The 20,643-nt window shown below is 36.8% G+C and overlaps 1 protein-coding gene and 1 non-coding gene across 3 annotated transcripts in view; both read right to left on the reverse strand.

Annotated features, from left to right (window-relative positions):
- TMTC2 (transmembrane O-mannosyltransferase targeting cadherins 2) overlaps positions 1-20,643 on the reverse strand; it is an 850,034-nt gene that overhangs the window by 530,484 nt on the left and 298,907 nt on the right. For both annotated transcript variants that reach the window (XM_060164648.1, XM_060164647.1), the window contains exon 9: positions 8,476-8,557. In XM_060164648.1, coding sequence (XP_060020631.1) covers positions 8,476-8,557 — 82 coding nt within the window. The remainder of the gene's footprint in view (positions 1-8,475; positions 8,558-20,643) is intronic.
- Positions 17,566-17,670, reverse strand: LOC132530084 (U6 spliceosomal RNA). The gene has a single exon (XR_009543647.1). It is a non-coding gene; the product is annotated as a U6 spliceosomal RNA (small nuclear RNA).

Raw genomic sequence — 20,643 nt, forward strand, 5'->3', positions numbered from 1 at the left:
TCACCTTCCTCATTGTAAAATGAGGACAGGTAATCTCATCGCCTGGCTTTTGTGGGGATCAAATGCGAATTTCTCAGGACACAAAAGCACTTAGTAAATGTTTGTACTGTTATTATATTTGATGAATTCATCATGGAAATACAGTATTTAATAGAGAATTCAGACAAGATGCCTTGCTCTACTTTTTATTCCTTTCTCACTTAATTTTTATCTTAAGTTTTACATGTTGAGTTCTGTTAAATAATTTTTGGATAATTATTCGGTTACTATAATAATTTTCCTATCTTTTCTACAGACTATCTGAGCAATAGATTAAGATGCTTGTACTTTCACATTTTGCTAAAGAATTTAGTCCTTCCAAAACTAATATGCTCATTAAAGAAAACATAAAATAGAAAACATTAAGCCTGTCCCCCCCAAAAAAAATTGACTGTAAAAGTCCAAAAAGCTAAAATATCCATTCTTAACACTGTTTACTTGTTTTATTTTGCTTTTTTAATGATATAGCTATTTTGTATAATTTAATCATTCTTCATGTACCATAACATAGATAGTTGCCTCTGTTGTTGTTATTCTTTATAAATTTAACCTAGGGTTTATAATATTTCCTCAAAAGGGGATAACCATAATTTATTTAATTATTTTCCTTTTTGGGGCATTTAGATGCTTTTTAAATTTTTGCCTCTAATAAATAGCAATGCTACTATCTTTGCTGATAAACATAGAAAAACATTATATTTTCTTAAGATATATTACCAAGAGAAGAATTACTCAGAATAAGTGCTAGAGCAGCTAAAAAGAATTCATTGAATTCTTTACTTGAATTTGAATTTCTTTGATTTCTAATGAAATTGTATGTTTACCTATCTTTTAAAAGCTATTATATTTCTTCTTTTGAGAACTGTTTGTTTGTAACCCTTGGTCTTTGTATTCGATTTTCGTCATAGTTTTATAGAGTTTCTCATGTCTTAAGTAGCCTGATCTTTTAGCTTTTACTTTTAAGGAAATTATTTCCTATCACTTTACTATTTGTCCTTTAACTACATCCCTTTTTTGAAACAAATTAATCATTTAATTTTCCCTTCATTTTTGGCTTGTAAGCTTAGCTAATCCCTTCCCTATTTCTTCCCATTTTACTCATGGGAAAGTTTTAACTCTAAACATCTCTGGAAAGTGTCTCATATAAAATACACACAGGTAGGAAGATTAAATTAAATTACTAGACGCATTGTTATAAGAGGGAATTTAAAAATAAAAAATCCTAGGCAAAAAGTGAAATAGTTTGGAACAACATTTAGAAAAATCCAATTCTAATTATACCCCTGTAAACTGCCTATACTGTCCTTGGAGCAGTAAAAACACACAAAGCACTGATATTTTAGCAAAATGTTTTCGTCCTAAGCATTGAATATAACTGGAATCTCAATGTAATTTTTGCAAAGGCCAAAAATATATTTTCATTTTTAATCAAGGAAATACCACTATTTAGGTCATTATTTAATTTTTAAAATTACTCTTACAATTTCTGACGTGATTAAAAATGAAATGTTACAACCAACCTCAGTTCACTGCCATATTCTATTTTAATTACAAACAATAAAAACCATAGGTCTCTCACCAATTCAACCCATTATATAGTTTTCAAGCTGCTTCTTTTAGTGTTCACTGATGAAAAGTCAAACCCAATATTTTAACAATTTTCTCCAGTAACTACTTTTTAAAATGAAATTTAATATATATAAACCATGCTGGAGAAAAACAGACTACAACATTAACAGAAAGTTCTGGACTTAAAAAGTTGAAAGAGCTGGATTTTCAAGTTCTTCTCCCACTACAGACATATGTTGAAAATTTCTGAGCTGGAGAGTAGCTTGAAAATTCTGAACTTCTATTATCTTAGTCAAATGTATTGGGATCCATTCCTACCTCACAGGGGTTAGATAATGACCAAAGAAGATCAGGGTCCGAAAACACTGGGTTAGATCATAAATTGTTTGATAAATGTAGTAAGAAGTTTTCAGGATTCTAATCTTGTTGATAGTAATGCCTCTAAAAAATAATAAAGATAATTATTGTTTAAAAAAGTCCACACTTCTCTGTGGGCCCAAGATGAAAAATGATCAGCTCTCATAATTTGAATTTCCTCAATTTGGATGTACATTCTATGTAGCTTCTCTTAGCATCTAACTATGGTCCTAGTTCTGTCCTTGAACTATTCCCCAGACACATGCCGTGCCTTCTGCCTCAAGCATTTTCTCTGCTTTAATGTTCTTTATTGCATCCCCTCAGTTCTACACTTCTGTTTGGAGAACTCCTACTCATCATTTAAATAAAGCTTACATGCACCAGGCACGGCTCTCCTGCACCCCAGGCACCCGGGTCAAGGCCCCTTAGTTGATACTGTGTCTCCTTTTAAAAACTAATTGTAATTGTAATTAAATCATTATTTTTATAATTTGTGCCTCCCTCTTCAGTTTGCAGTCTACATTGGAGCCTGTCTTGTTCCCTGTGGAACTGAGCAGAATCCTGTGGCTCCCCACCCCAATTCCCACCCAAGTACAAAGGTCCCTCCATGTCCCCTGACTCTTGTTTGTAGAAAAGCTGAAGTTTCCCAAGCCTCCCTGAGTCACAAAAGAGCAGACTCAAGTAGTTAATGATAAGGACAAGAGCGTCACAGAATCTTTCAGTGTCTGATGCACATTCCTGAGTTTTTTTTACAGATACTGTAATTACTACCAGAGGGGAAAAAGCTAACTGCATGATGACCAGACTGTAGCCATGACATAAGCTGCTCCATCTTGAGCAGTACTGAATCTATTGGTAGCACAATTCCAAGAACTGGCCTCAAGTGAGGCCATAATAATATGTTGCTCATAATAATCTATATCTTTGTCGGCATCAAAATAATTGTAGCTTGCTGTGTCCATATTTGTAAGCAGGCAACTAAAACTGTCAGCAAAGAGATGCTACAGAGTCATGTCAACATCTTCTACTCTGAGAATATGGTGCCCTATGTCAGCATGAAGAAGTTATAGAAGATGGACCTTCATCCCTAATCCCACAGAAATGGAATGATGTCTGACAAATGGGGATTTGTAAGAGCTCTTTTGCCCCTTTCCTGTTTGCCTATTTCTGTTCCCCTTAAACCTTAATTATAGAAATGAGATCACTAGGTAACATTCAACCTAACTCCTGACTTATGCTCTACTGAATGTGCACAATACCTTGCCTAACCTGTTGATTCTTTCTCTAAATTAAAAGAAGTAGGAATGAACAATTAAGTAGTTAAAGAATGACTAGCTTTCCACCCCCAGCAGCTCCCTTAGCGATCCTGCAGGCAGTCCACATGGGCAAGATAACATCTGAAGAAAGATCATGAGGAGTCAGCCAGCCTGCCTACAATGGAAAACAATGCAGAGCTTGACCTCCTGTCTTGATGATTCACTGAGATTTTTACCTTTAAAAACTGGCATGGCTGAGCAGAATCTTCAGAGTTAGTTTTGGGACATGAGTCCACCTTCTCCCCAGATTGCCGGCCTTCCGATTAAATCAACTTTTCCTTTCTACCGATACTTGCCTCTTGAGTATTGGCTTTTGAGCAGCGAGCAGCTGGACTTGATTTTGGTACACTTACATCTAGTATAGTGCTTGCTAAATATTGAACTGGAGGAAGAAGATCAGGACTCGTCACTATTGTTGGAAATGAACATCACCCAGAGAGAGGATCAATAATGAAGAAAAAGACAATAAAGTCTTTGCTCTTAGAAACTATGGTTAAGAGGTAGATGGGAAAAGAAGAACCGTCCAACATCTACATAAAAGAGTACTTCTTCTCATTACCATTTGTCACAACCTGCTCCCTTTTAACTTTTTATGCTTTGGTGCTTAATATCTAATGACTTTCCATCTGCCTCAGATTTAAGCATAGTAGGTACCTTATAACAAATATGTATTGGTTTTAGTTGTTTCAGTCTATATCAAATTTACTACTATGCATATAAAGAAACGATTTATAATATATTCTTTCTGAAAAAATGTTTTTTCCAGTAATTCTTTAAAAAACAAAAGAAGGGGCTTCCCTGGTGGCGCAGTGGTTGAGAGTCCGCCTGCCGATGCAGGGGACGCGGGTTCGTGCCCCGGTCCGGGAAGATCCCACATGCCACGGAGCGGCTGGGCCCGTGAGCCATGGCTGCTGAGCCTGCGCGTCCGGAGCCTGTGCTCCACAACGGGAGAGGCCGCAACAGTGCGAGGCCTGCGTACCACAAAAAACAAAAAAACAAAACAACAACAACAAAAAAAAAACAAAGGAAGACAAAGAGACAAGGAGGGACTTGTCTTGACTTTCATTCTTTTGGCAGAAGCTTTCTACTGGAGCCAAAAGGAAATTCATGGAGAATCCCTTGAATAACAGGCCCACATGAGACATCAGGGCACCAAATGTTCACCTTTGACATTTATAAATTAAATTCTGTGAAGACTAGACATGATTTGTTTTTTATGGACATGGAAGTACACTGTAAGCTTGATGAGATATGAATACAACCTTATACTATTATGGATAAAATAGTTTGAAACCTATTTTTTATACATTCCTTAAAATTTCTGATGAAAGACCAGTGAGAAATTAAGTATATATTAGACACAACATGAAATATGAGTTGGAAAACATTATGGAAGCCCACATCAACCCTTTCACTTTAGAGATGGGGAATCTTAATCCCAGAGACTATAGGTACCACAGAGGCCTACATTTAACAAACTTATTAAACCAGTTTTAAAAACCTGCCTTGCTTTCTTTCTTGCAAGCCAACATGAAGAAAAAAAGGCAATCTCTAATGCAATCCCTTCTCCCAAGACATAAAACTAGTGGATTCAAAACAAAAATAACTAATAGTACTTTTAAATACTGCCTTCTAATTGCCATTGCAGCCAGTATAAATTCCTGTAATTTCCTGTCTATTCCCAACTGAATGGCATATTCCAAGTCACTTGTATCATTAACAAGCAAATGAAAAGCACACCATCACCCAGCAGAGTGAATTTCCCATAGAACAAAACTCACTGACTCTGGCATTTTCACTGGCATTTGCAAAAACATTAAAAAAAAAAAAAAGACTCAAAACAACATTTACCATTTCATTTACGTTACATAAGCATTCATTTAACATTAACATTTCATTTAAACATTTATTTTTAAGCTGAAGAAGTGTTATTATTCATTCAATCCATGGGCATAAATACCCTAAGAATATCCATAACCAGTAAGTTGGAGAAGAACTGATATAAAAATCATAGTATGCATCTTCTTGGACAAAGAGTAAAACAAATTCTAATGGAACAAACTTTCAGTCAGTTTTGGAACCTCCATCCAATTCTAAAATTAAGAATATATCGAGCTCAACATTTATTGCACATTACTGTGACATGGCAATATGCTAGATATTGATGGTGCAAAAATGGAAAATAGGTCCTCCCTATTAATTACCTTAGAATTTTCTAAGGAAGGTAAGTGTATAATTTCAATTTAAATATTTGCATTCCCACAACACTCCCCGGCCTAAGCCACCACCATTTTCTTGCCAGTGAGACAGCAATAGGGTTCCCCTCGCTGTACTCTGACCTTTTTCTCATCTTGTCTTGCCACATGGTCCCTTCCATTGCTCTTAAAATAAAATGCAAACTTCTTAGCTTGGTTACAAAGGCCCCTGGGCTCTAGCCCTGCCTCCTCTCCAAGCTCATCTCCTCCCACTTTCCCATCAGGTTTAATATGCTCCAGTCACATTAGCCTCTTTCTTTGCTGTGAACACAAGCTTGTTCTTGCCTGCGACCTTTGAACTTTCTGTTTCTTTTGTCTTAAATGCTCTTATCTGGCTCTTCAAAGAGTTGGCATAAGCTAAGATTTCATATATCACCTCCTCAAAGATGCTTAACCTGACTATTTGGTTTCAAGAAGTACCCTACTGCCCACCACATCATCCTCTAAAAATGACATCATCCTATTTATTGCCTACATAGCACAGACTCACTTTCTGAAAAGAGAACAGTGCTTTGCATCTTATACATATTAAAATTAATAAAAACCCTTCCTTAAGAATTTTAAGCTAAGTCATGATTTATATGAATTTGACATTCTAAAACTACACAGAAGGGCTGACTAATCAAAAATATCTATCTACCTACCCAGCCACCTATCTACCTACTTGTCTGTCTATCTACAATGTTGTGAAAGAAATGGAATATATATTACAGAAGAAAAAGCAATGATGGTTATCAAGGGACCCAAAATTTAGTTACTTACAGCTAACTTGGGCAAATCAACTTCATCTCTCCTGGTTTCAATCTACTTATTTGTACAACAGGGGTTATATTAGATAATTTTAAAAGAACTTTTCAGTTCTAAATTTTAGTCATTTGAAGCAGACTTTTTCCAAATAAAAATCATTAATATTCCTTTAAATGTACATTTTTAAATAACCTGAGGACAGTGAGGTAGGAATATGAGGCCCTCAGCTATGGGCTTCCTGTCTATTTGTAGGTTATTTTGCCTTAACTACTACTTTTTGATGCCTCATCTTCAGTCCTTTCCATTTCCTATTCCAGAGTGGGGAAAAAATATTGAAACTATTTCATAAAAATATATTGAATTATGAACTCATTCCTCCCTTGGAAAATAAATGTACTTCTAATAATAGGTATATGCCAAAAAATTAAAATAACCCCGAGTACTAAGAAGAATTAGTTTTACACATGCATCTACAGAACATCTATCACTGTTTTCCAAATAACATACAAAATAAAGAATTTGTTTCACTTTCTGTTAAAACTAAATCCCAAAATTTCTCATTGGAGTAATATTCCCAATTACTACCACTGGAAAAAAAATTATTTTTAGGAGAATACTGTAATATAAAAAACAATAATAAATAAAAAGATAGAAGTGGGTAAAGATAGACAAGTCAGAATAATAAATAAGGGGGCTAACTCTTAAAATTAATAAATAGTGACTTTTTTCAGTGGCATTTCAGATGAAGCAATGATGAAGTTTAAAGGAATTGAATGTGAAAAATCTAAAGCATATAATAAAATTATGGGAAACAAGCTTAGAAGATGCAGTAGGTAGGATTAGTTTGAGGTACAGAAAATGCAAGCAGCAAGACAGGATAAAAAAAATCCTATTTCATAAAATGACAAGAGGTCCTTTAGCACTCATAGAAAATAATCAGGGAATTACTTCAGCTCAGTAGGGGCACCCAAAATAATATGCATGAGAAAATCTTAATTTAAAATATTTCATATAAGAAAACCTGAAGAAGTAAACTAAATTCTGCAGCAAACTTAAATTAGTTGACTACTATTTTAACATGGTAATAAAACTGCATTGTGAAACAAAATCAGGAGTGTTGATGCAATAAGTTGTGTGAAATTACATGCTGTGTTATGCTGGAAAGATAAAGTATCACAACCCTAGGTTTATAAACATATACACACAATATAAACAAATGCACCGGTGGTTGGTTAAGTGTATCCTCCATTTTTTTATTTCCATTTTCCACACTCATAGCCTGTCACTGATCTATTTTTACCAGTTGGGAAATGGAAGAAGAAATTTAATATTATACAAGCATATTAGCTTAATTTTCCCAAGATTTTTCATTTTCATCCATCTTTAAGTTTACTACTTGATAAAACAAACACATCGAAGACAACAGTGGTCGAAAATTTGTTTTTATTTTCCAAGGGATCAGCAAAAGTAAATGCTTTTAGGCTCCTTGAAAGCCAGTTCAAATGAAAATATGGTAGAAATCAGCACATCTTACCCGACACCAAACCAGCTATATACTTCGTCTCACTGAACACATGACTCACTACTAATGACAGCATGGAGTGTGACAGAGTTGTTATGTAACTTCATTCCAGACTGATTAAGATAAACCAAGTGAGAGACACATCCTTTACAGCCTTTACAGTTTTTATCCTCGACCCCAATCTCAGGAATCTAGAGAACAGGCTGGGGTAACTCCATATCTTCCAGAAAGCAAGACCCTGAGGCCAAAATGTAAGCCTCTGAAACTTCAAAATGATACATTCAGTGAGCAATACATTAACATTTAGAATGAAAAGAGAGCTAATATTTTAATTATATACCACGCATCAGGCAAGGAGCAAGATGATTTTCTGACGAGACCTCATTTAAACTCCAAACTGAACTTGAAAAAAACCCCAAAAAAACCCCACAACTGTGAAAATACCTTGCCCCACTGAAGTCCTATGAAAATTACTAAAAGTAACCATAAGGCATAGCCCTTGTTAACGTGACTGCTTTGAACAAGAAGGCAAGACTATAGCATGAGACTACAGCTACAACAGCAAAGTCAATGTCCTCTCAAAATGTTCTTTGCCAGCACAACCTAAATCTCGTATCAACATTCATTGTAAACGTGGGGGACATGGGAAAAAAAACTATCAACCACTCACCATAATGCATGTAACAGTTTCCTTTGGTGGGGTCCAGCTCAATAGCCTTCAAGAAGAATTTTTCAGCCTCACTCTTACGACCCTTGAAAAACAGAGAAAATGGATGATTCAGCAGCGGATCATGAGGGATTCTTCACCTCCTGGGCCCAAAGGAAGTAGACTAATGTCTACTTAGTAATCATCATCAAAAAACAGTGTTTTGTTTTTATCTAAACGAGGATGATCAAAGAGAATATGTTGAGAGAGAAGACTGAGGTCAGAATCCTGGGAAACATCAAGATTAGAAGAGACAGTGAGAGTGAGTTCATTAAAGACGTCAAAGAGAAGAGACCAGGAGAGCAAGAGAAAAAAGGGAAAAAATGGTTTCACGGAAACCAAAAGGATAAGAGAGTTTTCAGGAATGGTGGGAAACATATTTTCATTTTCTATTTTATTTTCTCCCTTTGATCTGTTTCTCTTCATTCATTTATTCTTCCTTATAAGGAATGATGACTATTTTAGCTTTGAGATGGTTTTGTCTTAATGTTCACTTATTTCTTTATTTTTTTTTTAATGTTCACTTTATATAGGAAGAAACTAAGTCACAATTTGTTGACTCTCAAGCAACTACTGCTTATCCTTGTTGCTGTCATTCAGGACTACAATACTGCTAAATCAGGATTTAATTTAAAGCTAGATCTTCTCCCTAGCTACAGTTTTAAGTAAACGTTACCGTAATTCTCAGAAAAAAAATAAGCAAAAAGTAGGGGCAAAGGCTTACATGCAATAAACTGATTTTTCATGAAATAATATCATAATCCAGGCAGATTCTAAAACTAGACATTCTTTGCTGTGCTATAGCTTCTGCACCAAAATTGACTCCAGAGTAACAAAAAGGGGTGACTCAAGGTAGGAGAACAACCCAAAGAAGACCTTTCCTAAAACAGTTCTGTCTTGTCCTGCAAGGTTAAAATGAAGATCTATGTTAACTGGGTGGAAGCAAGGCACAGGGTGGTATTCAGAAGCTGTGGGTCTAGAGTAAAGAGAAACAGTCTTATCTGTCTGTTCCTTCTAATTTAAATGCTATCTGCCACATAAACTTCAGGTGATGTTTTTCTTTCCCCTTCACATATATTTTTTAAATCACTTTTAAGGAGATAATTCTTCCAAAGATAGAGGTGTATGGTTAAGCTAATATTCTACATTTCATGCAACTTTGACTCATTTCTCCATATGACTTCTCCTTTCTATTCGTTCTTTTAAAAAATTCATTCTGTTGCCCTCTTTCATTTTACTAATGCTACTCTAGTCAATAGCTCCTCTTTAATTCACAAGGCTTGTCAAATTTCCAATAATTAAAAATCAAAAATCTCTTGCGATATTTCTCACCGCACTTTAAGTTCAAAGGAAAGCACAGGCAAAATACTTGCTACACATTTCACACGTTGATGAAATTAGTAAGAATTAGCAAGACTCTTACCCAGTTAGGATTCTCTAAATGATCATGCAGTTAAGAGCACAGATGCCAGGAGGCCGAGCAGCTCTCACACTTATGTAGCTATGTGAACCTTGGAGAATAATTTCATCTCCTAGTTATAATTTTCTCTGTTACAGAAAAGAGGGCAGGTGGAGAACAGAGGATTTTTAGGGCAATGAAACTATTCTGCATGATACTGTAATGGCAGATACATGTCATTATACATTTTTCAAAACCCATAGAATATACAACACAAAGAGTGAACCCTTATGTAAACTATGGCCTTTAATTAATAATAATGTGTCAGTATTGGCTTATTAATTGTAACATGTACAACATGAGCTCAAGTTGATACAACCAGAGAAGCTGTAATAGGAGGGTGGGAGAGTATATGCCATTTCTGTACCTTCTGCTCAATATCTTTTTTGTAAACCTAAAACTGCTCTAAAAATAAAGTCTATTATTTTTTAATGAGGATAATAAAATCTATTTCATAAGATTACTGAATTATCTGAAAGGACACACATGAAGTAGCTATTACAGTACATAGGCATATTCTGAGTTTATAATAAATGTTAACTATTATTTATATGTATATATATATATATATATATACACACATATATAGTATGCAATAGAATGCAGAGTTCTGAATGACAAAGAATATGTTTTATTATATACACAGCCTCAAAACACATGGTTAGCCTTTAAATCACCACTGGAAAATAATGTACAAAGAACTTGCAGAAGATGATAAAAGAAAGATGCAAAATGAAAACTATCATTGGTAAAGAGTCTGCACAAATGTTATATGCAAAAATATAAAAGGGTCTATGCACTTTCTTCCACTTAAGTTTTAAGGACAGAAGAGAAGAAAGTGGCTCATTTGTCAATGTCTCAGTAAACAGCGTAGTAAAATTCTTATGTGTAGTCCACTGGCAAAGCAATAGTATATAGCTTTAAAAAATAGATCAGGGCTTCCCTGGTGGCGCAGTGGTTGAGAGTCCGCCTGCCGATGCAGGGGACACGGGTTCGGCCCTGGTCCGGGAAGATCCCACATGCCGCGGAGCGGCTGGGCCCGTGAGCCATGGCCACTGAGCCTGCGCGTCTGGAGCCTGTGCTCCGCAACCGGAGAGGCCACAACAGTGAGAGGCCCGCGTATCACCAAAAAAAAAAAAAAAAAAAAAAAAATCACAACTCCAAGGCCAGTAGTCTCAGGTTACTCAAACGAACCAGGTTATTAAAGACAATGAGTCCCACCACCTCCTAGATACAAAACAAATACATCAAAGGCCAGAACATTCTTTTTTTGGGGAAGTATCAAACCATCATGCAAAGACCCATTTTTCTACTTTGACCACTATTTGGTCAAGTGCCAAATTATGAGGAAAATAAAATTCTCAGGACACTATATAAAATTAATTCAAGCAGATGCATAAGCCAACCAAACACACACATCACTGGGTCCTAGGAAGGGTGGTAAGGAGGTCACACTATGTTTAATCAGGTTTACTCTTTTTACTATTATTGTTATAGAGGGGTAGGTAGCAGTTAAGAAAGTGGAGAAGAAGAAAAACATCATGTCTCAGCAGGTTTTTCCTGGAGTCTTTTAGATTATGTCAGCATTTTCTACAAGCAAGCATTATGGAGTAGCCTCTGGTTATATGAACTTCTCACATCAAGCATTGTTATTCATTTTGTATATTGGTTGGGATGTTTGGACACAAGTGGTGGTTGAGAAAACCAAGAAAAAGGGACTGTGGTCAGCTGTGACAAATAAGGGGAATGTGAGTGGAGAGGCTCGGTTTCCACTGCCCGGTCTATGACTTATTTGCGTGTTCACTTGTTTTTGTAGGGTAAAAAACTTGTATCGGATGCCTTGCGCTGTTCTAAGTACTGGGGATATAACCATATAACTGAACAACACAGACTGCTCACTTGCAAGTGCTACTTGCAGGAGGCACATAGCAAACGAATAACCCAATAAGCAAGGGGATCAGTCATAAGAGCACTGAGGGCTAACAATGAATTTCTTCAATTCTCATTGAGAGAACCGGGCCAGAGCCAGACTAGCCTGTGTTTGAATCTTGCTGTCTCTACTTATTTAGCTGTGTGACTCTGTCTTTTTCTTCATTTGGAAAAATGAACATAATACCAATTTTGAGGGGTTGCTAAAATCATAAGTCAAAGGGAAATAACTAGCTTCGGACCTGGCATAGAGAGCTCTGACGTTCTTTGATTTTTCTTCCATCTATCTCCTCAAAAAATTTTTATTCTTTCCACCTTGAATGCCACTGTCTGGCTCTCAACTACCAAAATTCAAAAATCCTTTGCAGAATTTTATGTCATGGTAGAAACTGAATTTCACGATTTTCCTATAAAATGTCTCTCATTCGCAATACTTCCCCCTCCCCCAATAAAAGGCTCTTCCGGCTCACATCTTTTTTTTTAATTTTTTTTTAAAAATAAATTTATTTATTTATTTTTGGGTCTTCGTGGCTGCATGCAGGCCTTCTTTAGTTGTGCTGAGGGGGGCTACTCTGTTGCAGTGCAGGGGCTTCTCATTGTGGTGGCTTCTCTTGTTGAGGAGCACTGGCTCTAGGTACCCAGGCTTCAGTAGTGTGGCACACAGGCTCAGTAGTTGTGGCTCGTGGGCTGTAGAGTGCAGGCTCAGTAGCTGTGGCACACGGGCTTAGTTGCTCCGCAGCGTGTGGGATCTTCCTGGACCAGGGCTCGAACCCGTGTCCCCTGCATTGGCAGGCGGATTCTTAACCTCTGCACCACCAGGGAAGCCTCCAGCTCACATCTTGAATGCTACAATAGATTTCGGATTTCCTGACTCGCTGAACTTCATTTTACCAGCTTAATAATACTTAAACAGAACTGTTTTCATGTTATGCCATTGCTCAAAAATATTTTAATAGCACCCTGTTTCCACTCATTTTATTTACTAATAACCAGTCTAATTTTCAAAATATTTCACAATCTAGTTCAAATATTCTTGGATAAATTCCTGTACCTTATCAGGCCAATTTCCTTATGTACCTTAACTGTAGCTCCTATGTTCTTCCTTAATTATTTCTTCTGGTCTGTAATGTTATTCCTTCTTTTCATTCATTCATATATATTTTATGCTTCAAGCCTTGGTTGAAATCCCACTTTTTTATAAAGCCCTCTGTGATGGCTCCACCTCCCAGTAATTTCCCTTTTCTTTTAATCGTGCTTATATGATTATTTTTTTAGAGTCATTACTATCACACTGGAGTCACACAACTTGAACCCTAAAATACCAGACCAAGGGCTTTCATTATAAACTAAGGTGGTTGGCAAGTAGAATTTCAAATTTGCAAACTGTAATTCTCGGAAAGTATTTACAGTTTGTATATAACAATTTGGTGTATTCACGCAGGAGTCAGTTAAAACAGCAAAAACCCAGTATGTGGAAGCAAAGAGCAACTGACAGTGGAAAAGATTAGAAAGTCAATATCAAACAGACCTACAGGAATACTTGGCAAATACTTTAGAAATTTTACCATCAGAACTTTGAACAATTCTAGATTAGACATTCTCTGCAGTTAGCATATTAGTGCTGATATGAAGGATTAACTGGCTGGATCTGAAGCAGCATAGATGACTATGGGATGAAGGGAAAGAGCTAGAAAGATGAGAAAAGAGGAGAACTGAATGGAACCAGTGCAGAGACATATTCCTGGCAAGGGCTGCATGAGTAACTAGGGGGTTAGGGATTTGAGATTATCAATATACTTATCCTTATATTCGTATAATATTTGTAGCACTCTACTGAATATTAAAAACAGATCCAAGATTAATATCATTAAAACTCATGAAAAAAAGCATCCTCAATCAGGACTAGGCTTGGTCAGGTCCTCTTCCGACTGGCAGCAAGAAAACATACACATGTAAGATAAATATTCAGTAAAGTTCAGATAGCCTGTTCCACAGCATAAGATTAGTTTTCAGCACATTTATTTTGTTTTCTAATTAAACTGGATGCTACTGTCCCTGTTCAGAAAGAGGTGCCCACCTGAGCGGGTATACAAGGCAAACAGTTTCTCTTCTGAGGGCTGATCAACGTTTTTTCCAACTACAAAGTGAAGAAATATAAAAATAGATACTTATATATTTATGCGCACACACACACACACACACCCCAAACCTGGAGCTCCTACTTAAGGAAGCACTCGGGAATATTAAACATGAGAAAATGTTATACTATTAATGGCTTCAGCTTGAATTGTCTTATTTTTAAAAGTTAACCATATACCAAATTTTGTACTTATTTTTGGTAACAAATCACTCATTATATCTACCACCCTACACACAGTGTGTTTCGATGCCACAGCTCAGAACTGCTATTTTATTGAATAACCTAAAAACTTCAAGACTTTGCATTGTTGCATTGCATTATAAATATATAATGTAATTAGTGTATTAATCTTGTCCTCTAAACTAGATTACTCCCATAAGACTTTACTTTTTCATCTATAGCCATCCAAGTGTTCTATAAATATAATTACCAGTCAACAAATGAACAGGCTACCACTGTTTTCTTGTATACAATTTAATAGCATATAGTTGCTCCTTAGTTAGTTAGTTCACATGGTAACATGTTTTCAGTAAACTACAGAGCTATGCATAAAGCAGTGATTTCTACACTTTACTTCTGGAAACTGTCACATGAACCAAGGTCTATAAAACTATAAAAAGTGTTCCTCAGAAGTAGCCTGATTCTCAACCAAATATTTATATCCTAATAAGGGACCACCTGTGTCTTCAGCATTGGTGGGAACACCAGTTAGAATAATATAAAGAACAAACCAGAGGATTTCCCTCAGGTGGCCCTACTCATAGTTAGAGGCTGCTGTAAGTTTAGTGTAAAGAGTCTCCTTCTGCAATTGTGTATCCAGCAGTCACTCCCATACATTTAGTGTCTACTTTGGGGGAAAGTCTGACAATGGTGAATGTCAGTCATTTTTCACAACCAATGAAAATCACATCTTCATTTCACATTCAAGAATGTATCTACACAGATAAGAAATCAGAAAGGGAAGCAGCCAATAAAATGGGTCCAAAGCTTATATGTAGTTTGGTAAATGTGTTGTTTACAGCTGCATTATAGCTTAATGAGTACAAAAGGAAAAGCAATCTAATAGCCTTGAAAAATTAATTTGTGCAGGCCACCATTGACAAATAGAAGAAGTGTTGTTTCATGGTCTATCTTAACATCACAGTGTTTGTACGCAAAGTGTCTTCAGGATAAAAAAGGTTTTCCTCATCACAAGAAAAATATCATTAAAAAAAAATCTAACAGTTGAACTAATTCTTACTAATCAAGATGATTTACATCAAACCATTTAGTTCTAAAGTCCCTCCAAGTGATTATATATAATCAGCCAGAGATAACCTTAGAGGCAAAGTGAAGGGATGGGGCAGTGGTAACTTTCATGATGAAATACTTTACCTCCATACTACTAAAATGTTTCCCATCAAATTATCAGGGGCCTAAAACTTGACCATGACATTCTTTTTTTTAGGGACAGAATAGCATTTCTTCTGGAAAGCTTTGAAATATAACAGAATAAGGCTACCATAAACAAAAATGAATGTGGCTAAGTAGCTTACTGATAATAGTTTGTGTTTCTCCTCCCTGAAATGTCCCTCAAGTTTCACTTTCTATAAATGTCAGGCCTTTTCCTGATCTCTTTTCCTAAACGTCCCAAAGCAGAAGCTGCCTGAAAGATACCTGGAGTACACTGTCATAAACCTAAGCTCACGGAAAAGGCATGTCAAATGACATTGAGGGCAGCTAGTGGTGACAGGGAGTGCCCTCTCAGTGTCCAGGGGCTGCATCCAGAACCCGGCAGGGAGGCATGGCTCTGGGGTACACCTAGAGCGAGGCTGAACCCCAGAACCGCAACTCCCAACCTGAGCAAAGCTTCTCTGAAACCCGTCCTGGATCCTACTGCAGAGCCATCAGACTTCAAGGTGAAGAAATCTGCTCAGACCGAGCTGCCCAGGGCAGCCTCCTTCCCAGCTTTTTGAACACCATTAAGCCTCCCAGATTTAGGTGAACTTTGGGAAGGGGAGGAGGCCACAACACTGGCTGAAATGAAATGGCAGACCAAGTGGGATGAAAGACTGCAGTAAACTGAATGTCCCTCAAAGAAGTTAAAGTGGATCATCTGCGTGCAGCTGGGGCTCTGGCTCGAATGTCAGACATGTTATGTGAGCAATAGGCACAAATAAGCAGTTTGCCAATACCAAAAAATAATGTTCCATATCCCTGTAAAAACGTATTAAACTTACTCAATATTCAGTTTATCTAAAATGTAAATTAATACATTGAGATGTGATTAATCATCTATCAGTGAAGTTGCCCCAATATTATAGAACTCAGTATTCCTGAGGGTTCATAAAAACCAGCACTCAGCTAACACATAGCTAAAATATAGTAAAAGATAATAAGATCTTCCTGGGAGCAATTTGATATTCATCAAAGCTCTTAAGTCATAGGTATATCTTGGCCAAACAGTTCAATCTCTAGGCATTTGTCCTAAGGAAATATCTGTAAATACCGAGAGGTAGCTATTTATTTTCACTGCAGTATTGTTTATACAAATTCAGTGTCTATCAGCATAGGCTTGGTTAACCAAATGTCATTTCAATGAAATATTATGTATCTACTAAAATGATTTTGTAGAAATTACTGAAACTACAAGAGATTTCCATGATCTGTTGCTAAATGAAATAAGCAGGTTGTAAGTTTCTGTTTATGTCCTAATTGCATTTAAAAAACAAAAAGAATATTTTAAAAAGGAGGCTAGCACTACCTGTATCACTGGCTCATTTTACTGTAGGATTTCAAAGGTAAATGAGAGGGTTGGTCCTTTGGTATTTCAAGACTGACAGGGAGGGAAGTACACTTCTAGATTAGACTGTTAAAAAATAGTGCTGTGTTAGTGTCAAACTAAGTGTCCTGAGAACACAGAACAACTTAGTCCACTGAAAAGGGAAAGAGAATGCTTCAGAGATGTGACTTTCACTCCACAGAAATGGATTAAGCTCCTGTTATGTAACAGGCTGTATTCCAGATCCTGGTAATCAAGACCAAGTTCCTGCCCTTTCGCAGTTCACATTCTGGTGGTGAAATGATAGTTCACACACGAGCAGGTGACACTGTCTAAAGTAGTTGGTACAAAAAAAATCCCAAAAAACACAGGCTAAGGGAAGAGAGCAACACACACTGGGGTGGGATGGTGTCTGATAAAGTGGTCAAGAAAGGCCTCTGGTAACACTGGAGAAGTGACCTAAGTAAAGGGAGTGAGTGAACCATGCAAAGATCTGGCATGTCTGGAATTTCAGGGACTAACAAGAAAACCAATATGGCGGCAGGGCAGTAAATGCCGCAAAGAATCACAGGAAATGAGTGTGAGAGACAGAAGCGACCAGACTTTGCAGAGCAAAGTAGGCACTGTGAGGAGTTTGGAATTAATTTTTCTTTTTTGGTAGTAAAAAAAATCACAGTTTCAACATCGGATGCCACATGTTGCTTTGACTCATATCATTTCCTTGGTGTTAACCAGCAAAGCATCAAACAGCCTCTGGGAACTGCACAATATATGGAACACTTACTTCATCAATGCGTGTCATCCTTGCGTGGGGCCCATGCTAATCCTCTCTGTGTCATTTCAGTTTTAGTGTACATGCTGCTGAGGCAAGCCCTGGAATTTCTTTTGACTAGGAAGGAACACGACAGAGGATTTTAAATAGAGGTACAACACGATCTCACATATTTTTACAAAAATACTGGAGATCTTGGCTGGAAAACTGACTGTAGGGGGCACAGAAAACAGGGAGACCACGTAGGAGGTTATTAATACTCCATGGCTAAGACTAGGGAGAAAGAAGTGGAAACAGTGAGATGTGGTTAGGTTCGGAATATCTCGCAGATAGGTGACTGATGGATTGGATATGTTCTGTTTGATTGAAATGCTAGGGCAGGAGAGTATGGAGGACTAATTTAGAAAGACTGGCCAGAAAGGAGGTCACAGACCAAGGCTTGGCAAGAACACCAGATATCTAGTACCTTCCCTGAGAAGAAAGTAAAAGAAAACTTGGAAGAATGCCAAGAGGAAAGCAAAAAAAGGGCAAAAACAAAAAACTCTTCTATTTCAATCATGTTTTCAATAAAAGAAGAAAAAAGATTTTAAATAACTATTTAAAATAAGTAGCTTGCTTTCCATAAATATTTAAAATATTTGATTAATAAAAATTAAATTCTATGTTGCTTTCTACCCAGCTTTGACATTAGGAGTTAAAAGTTAGATTTTAAGGTATAAATACAAATAGCTAATTTCTGAAACATTATATAACTGAAGGTGTTTAACTTATTCAGATTTCTTGTTAGATAACAAGTTTTTACTTCCTTTCTACATCTGTTCACTTGTATATTTTCCCTTCAAGCTTAAAGAGGTCATCCACACACACTGTAATAACATTTCAGTGGAAAGTAATTAATTTGATAGGCTACAACATCTTAAGCTCCATCTGGGCAAATTGCTTAGGCTGTTACATTGCATTGCTGTACTAAAGTCAAAGTCAAGTTAAAGACAACATCTTACCACAACTCTTCTCCATCCATAATATCAATTTATGAGAAGGGAATTCAGATATTTTATTAAAACGTCTAAGGAAGTTGCGGTGAAGTAAGTAGAAATTTTGTTTGGATCAAATGTGTAATTAAATTGCAGATAAATGTATCCTAAAATTTACTTTAAAATTATGTAAATCATTTTTAAATATCAAAATCAGCTATTTTTAGACTTCAGAATAATACACAAAATTTATCTTTGACTCACAAATAGAAAAATATCTGTTTGTAATTAAAACAATGAACTTTCAGCAGTTCATTAAATTTATTCGTTGATTTCCTTAATCCAACAAATATTTATTGGGAACTGTGTTAAGCACTAGTATGAAAATGGTGAATAAGGACATAACCCTTGCCCTCATGAAGAGTCCAAAACTGTAGCTGTTAGGAGTACAACACAAATAAGGGCTGTACATTTCACTTAGAACTAGTTGAAGTATTCAGGAAAGGTTTCCAAAAGAACTCCTGCTTGCTCTAACAATCTGAGAGCTGTGTATGATTAACTAGTTGTATGATCTAGTTGCAGGGTAGACAAAAGTATCTGAAGTAGAGACACAGCAAGGGTAAAATCTCTGTAGCAAAAGCACTGCATGAGCCCAGGATGAGGGAGACAGAGAGAAGGAGTAGAGGTAGGCCATGTGAAAAGGTCGGAGGGGTAGAGCCCGCCTGGCGAATAGATTACGTGAAGGAATTTGTCCTTATCTGTTTTGTCAATATCGCTCTGAGGGTTGTGTGGATGACGGTTGTAATGGGAACTGGAAGGGATGCGGGCAGATTAATCCAGGCTTTTAAAAGAGAGTGATGGGGCTGATAATGGAGATGAAGCTTAGTGGACTGACAGGAGGGATATTTAGGTGATACAGATAGGATTACATGATGGATAAGAGAGGGATGGGGTGTGAGCTAGAGGTCACAAAGATGACCCCTAGGTTTCTGATTCTGAAATTGAGACAAAGCTGGTAAATAATAGAAAAAGAAAGACCAGATTAAGGGGGGGAAGATCATGAGCTCAATTCTGAGAACTGTAGAGATTGAGGTACCTTTGAGACATCTGAGCTGTCAAAGATGTGGTCTGTTAGGCTGACTCAAGAGGCCTGAGGTAAGGTAAAACAGTATTTCAAGAAGATAGAAGTAGTCAATTATGTCAATTGTTGAAAATATCCAGTGGATTTAATGACACAGAGATCACTGGTAAGTTCAGTAAGGTGTATTTCTATGGCATAATAGGTCTTAAAGCCTGAAGGAGTGGGGGGGAATTTGGGGAGTGGAGCGAGGAAATGGATACCCTCAGTCAATAGTCTGGCTCTGAAGGGGAGGGAAAGTGACCATGTCAGCAGAAGGGAATGAGACATATTGAGTGTTTTGAAAAAGAAAACAGAAAGTCAAAACATAAACCACAACTGGGCATAAAAATTAATGCGTAGGGCTTTTTTTCCCCTCTTAGTTTAATTGAAAATTAGAAGAGAAAACCTCAAAATTCCATTTCTAGAGTTCTTAGGTAACTTTCCAATTTGGTCATGGCCAAATTTAAACCAGTCCAGAATTCTTTAAACTGTGTCTTTTCCTCCTGGATGCCCTAACAGCGCTTGATTCCTGCTTTTGTTGTGACACTTACCATATGTACTCTAATTACCACTTGTAATCTCTTTTAATTGTAAACCATTTTAGGGGAATTGTTTAGTCAACACTTCGCTAAGGGCCAGATGCATAGTAGGTGGTCATAAATGCATGAAAACGTTAAATATCTTGGAAAAGCAAACACTCAAAACGCGCTTCATAAACGCATGCTCTCATTGGGAAGTCCTGTTGCCTTAATGAGGGCGTAGGTTTCAGTGGGTAAATGTGATTACATCATGAGGCCCGAGTGATACCCAGAATGTCATCCCTGGCACTGTTGTCAACACCTCCTCTATACAAGGGGAAAAAAAGAAGCCACAATTTTTATCAGCCTTCTGTGGTCCATAAGACGGCACCACAAGTTCGTAGAAAATAGTTTCCAACAGGAAACTTTAGATGGATAAAGTGGTCCACGTGATCACCA

The sequence above is a fragment of the Lagenorhynchus albirostris genome, chromosome 11 (assembly GCF_949774975.1).
Source record: "Lagenorhynchus albirostris chromosome 11, mLagAlb1.1, whole genome shotgun sequence".
Taxonomy (NCBI): Eukaryota; Metazoa; Chordata; class Mammalia; order Artiodactyla; family Delphinidae; genus Lagenorhynchus; species Lagenorhynchus albirostris.